The 3,704-nt window shown below is 57.6% G+C and overlaps 1 protein-coding gene across 1 annotated transcript in view; it reads right to left on the bottom strand.

Annotated features, from left to right (window-relative positions):
* ADAMTS16 (ADAM metallopeptidase with thrombospondin type 1 motif 16) overlaps nucleotides 1-3,704 on the bottom strand; it is a gene marked incomplete at its 3' end in the record, with an annotated part of 116,784 nt that overhangs the window by 106,320 nt on the left and 6,760 nt on the right. The window contains exon 2 of the mRNA XM_011374991.1: nucleotides 1,320-1,645. Within this exon, the coding sequence (XP_011373293.1) occupies nucleotides 1,320-1,645 (326 nt within the window). The remainder of the gene's footprint in view (nucleotides 1-1,319; nucleotides 1,646-3,704) is intronic.

Here is a 3,704-nt window from a genome sequence, read left to right as displayed (position 1 = left end):
CCCTGCCACACAGGTGGCTTCCATTCTGCTCTGAACCTCGGCTGAAGAGAGCCAAGAAAGAGAGCTCTTCCGCGGGGCATCGCGTGAACAGTTTAGGCCTTTAACTGAGGAAGACGCAGTTTTCCTGGGAGGAGATGAGAGAAATCAGCCACGCTGTCCCATGCTTGCCGAGTTTGCCGGGTAACCACCTCCCTGGGCTTGGCGACTCCGGCCGGACCCATTCTCAAGCCAAAGCCTTTTACAAACGAAAGCAGATTAAAGACCGACTCGCACCAAATTCCCCTAGAAAGCAGAGTCAATATATTTTTTAAATTAATGAGACTTAGCATTTACACATACGTGGTATTTTAAGAAACTGGTTATGAATGCCGCGTCAGCATCCACGACTCACAGACACGTACTCCAAATCTTTTCGATAACTAGAGTCTGAGTCTCCTCTTTTGAAAGAGGAAAAGCCATTTAAGACAGACTGAAAACACTTTCTAAAGATGTAACGAATGCTCAGAAGCCTGTCTGCCAAATCTCACACATGGTCACACCTTACACGGTTCAGGCCGCACGGCTCCACTCTGCCACCTAAGTCACGTGTGTTGCGTCCGCGAGTGACCCACCAACTTGTACTGAGAACTATAATAAGCTTTTCTTTCCTAAACATATGGAAATATCTTAAGAAAAGCGAAAGACAAGCCTTTAAGATTTCAGCTTGGGTCAGCCAGAAGGATACCTGTGTCTTCTCGACCTGGCCAGATGCTTCTCACTCTAAGGTCCCAGCAAAGGGGACCACCTGGAGCATCTACGTGAGGCTCAACGTCTAAATCAGATCCTAAGGAGATGGGGATGCGCCAACAGACCCGCACGTCCGGGAAGACCAGCGCGGCCCTGCCACGGCTTCGTCGGTCCGTCCGGCACGAGCGCCCCGGCCTGCGGGCGGCCGACATCATCACAATCCCGGGGGCAACGCTGTCTGGTCGGACAGCTCCCTTGGCCGATCGTGTGGGCGGTTCTATCCCACGTGAAGACGCTGTCCCAGCGTCGGTAACGGACCAGTAAGTCAGACCAGAACCGTCCTGTAGGAAGCCAAGGCCGTCAGAGGCGGCCCCCACGCGGACGCCCGGCTTCGGACTGCGGTGCTGTCCCGCGAATGTTCCAGAGCAGCGACGGCGGCAAACGGCGGGACCGTGCGCTGTTTCCAGACGGACAAGGCAGGCAGCAGTGCTGGCGGCCAGAGCGGTACCCACTGTCCCCACGGTGTCACCGTCCCCGTGGCACCCACCGTCCCCGCAGCCTCAGCGCAGGAGGCCAGAGCGGTCAGTACTCACCAAGCCTTCGCAGGTGGAGAGGGCCACGGAGGAGTTTTCGTGGGAGCGCAGGGAGCCTTGGTAGAAGCAGAACTCCTCGGGCGGGAAGGGCTGCACGGACCTGGTGCCCCCCTTCCCCAGCGTCTGCACGACGAACCCCGGAGCCACCAGCTTGCGGGACGTCTCCAGCTGCAGGTGGAAGTCGCGCCTGAAGCCGGTCAGCCGGAGGTGCAGCGAGCCCCCGCCCCGCTGGGCCGGCGCCCGCCTCCTCCTCCGGGCGTGCGTGACCGCCTGCGACACGTAGTTGCCATCGCGGTCCACCTCGTAGGGAGACACCAGGTCATATTCTGAAAGCACAAGAGCGGGGGCCTCTGAGACAGTGCAGGATTCTGGAAAGAGCAGGCGCTTTCAAAGGGAAGGTGTCCGGGCGACACCTTCACGACGCGGGCACTCTCAGCTTCGACCCCTGCTCAGAGGCACAGAATCAGAGGCCGGAGGGAAGGCGGTAGGAGTGGCTGCTCCCACGGCATGTCGTTCCCCACCCGCCAAGTTCAATGTCACCCAGAGGAGAAACAGATCACAGACCAAACAGAACCGAAAAAGGGACGTTCGCGATCACATTTCAAACATTTTACTGTAGGGTGATGATCATACGCAATCATCTTTATGATTCTAAGTATTCCTTTGCTCGCATTCTGTCTTTTACAAACATCCACATTGCGCTAAGAAAAAAAAACCAAAACCTTAGCTTAAAAATGCTGACAATTCTTCAGAAAACAGTTAAGAAGACAAACGTGGTGTTGTTCTTCGCTGCTTAGTTTTCTATGTTTCATTATGAAGCATGCGGTACCCGGGAGGGGAGGGGGAGCGCACACGCATCGGTTTTGGGGACATCCGCATCCGGACACGCTCACACACGTGTGCTTGCTTCGGGGCAAAGCCCCTGGTGATCCTCCCGTGTGCCGAGCACTTGGTCATACTTCACACTCACGGAGCGCTAGGCTCCCTCTAATCCACAGCATGCTAGCCCAACACACATTCCAATAAACGGTGGTTTCTTTTTCACAAGTCGAGAACACCCCGAGGGGCCGTCCGAGGCCGGGGCGGCGGGCGGGGCTGCAATCGCAGACGGCCTTCGGCTTGCACGCGGTGCCCGTCGGAGCCTTTTCCCTCGCTGTGAAGAGCACGGGGCCCGGCAGCCCCGTCGGAACCGCGGGCAGAGGCCTCCACCGCCTTCCTGGGGACACTGCCGTGTGCTTCTCCAGAGAGGTTGGACCTGATCGAGACAATTCGATTTTCATCGTGTAGCCCGGGCTTGTTGTCTCAGCACCAAATGACACCATCTCCGCTCTCCAGGGCTCGGGAGACGTTGCTTCTGTCCCAAGCACGACAGGTCTCACCTGAGGAAGAGATGGCTTCATGCTCTCCCTACTACGCTCAGGCCTGGACTTTCTGACCATGCGAAGGTGGACTGTCAAGGCTGGGCTTGCAGGATACTTGAGTTAATGATGGTTTACACCTTGGTTTGTGCCTTTAAGACATGCAAACACACGGCCATCTGCCTTCATCTGCACGCAGGCGGTGAGGGGGCCTGCTCTTCTCTGGCACGTTGGCCAGTCGCCGGGAAAGAGCAGGTTGGCATGACATCAGCCCTCCCCCGGGCTCCGTCCCAGATGTCTCTGAAAGGACGTCAGGCCGCCACAGCAGGGGGCTTACAGTGAGGTCCCCAGAGACGCCAGCACGGCTTCCTCCCACTCGCCTGACGGGACCCTGACTCTGACACTCTCACCCCGAAGCTAACGTCCTAAGAATGTAGACATTCCTCTTTTATTGCCAGTACGTGCTGTCAGGAGGCGGTTCCGTGAGGTGTTTAACTACCGGGACCCTTTTCAGCCTTAGCGAGAGCTGAACGTGCTTCGCGGAGTCATAAATACAACAGAACATCATCGTAGAGAAGTGGCATTTGGTCGTAAGTGAATGGTACTCAGGTAACTATTTTCTTCTGGAAAAAGGTTTTCTTCACAACCAAAACTCTTCATCAGAAGGCACCTGTCCACGGGACCCCGTGCTCCTCTGGCAGACAGCTGTGTGGTCACACGGGAGCAGAGTGGGTGGCAGTCGGTGGACAATCAGAAAGGCGTGTGTCTGGGTTCGGGGGACGCAGAGAAGGCCGAGGATGGCAGCGCCCAGACTGGAGTCCCCGTGCTAAGCCCACACAGGTGCAGGGCCGAGGCCTGGCAGCCGGCCTGGCCGAGGGGTAGGACAACTAGGGCCCCAGGCACGGCCTCTGCGACCCGGGCTTCCGGGTTCCTGCGTCAGGAGCATCGATGTGCGACCCCACAGGCCTAGCCCCAGCCCAGGGAACGAACGGGCGGGCACTTTGAGGGGAGCCGACGGCTGCTGGCA

The sequence above is a fragment of the Pteropus vampyrus genome, unplaced genomic scaffold (assembly GCF_000151845.1).
Source record: "Pteropus vampyrus isolate Shadow unplaced genomic scaffold, Pvam_2.0 Scaffold258, whole genome shotgun sequence".
Taxonomy (NCBI): Eukaryota; Metazoa; Chordata; class Mammalia; order Chiroptera; family Pteropodidae; genus Pteropus; species Pteropus vampyrus.
The sequence above is the reverse complement of the archived record's forward strand: the minus strand, read 5'-3'. Positions and strand labels throughout refer to the sequence as shown.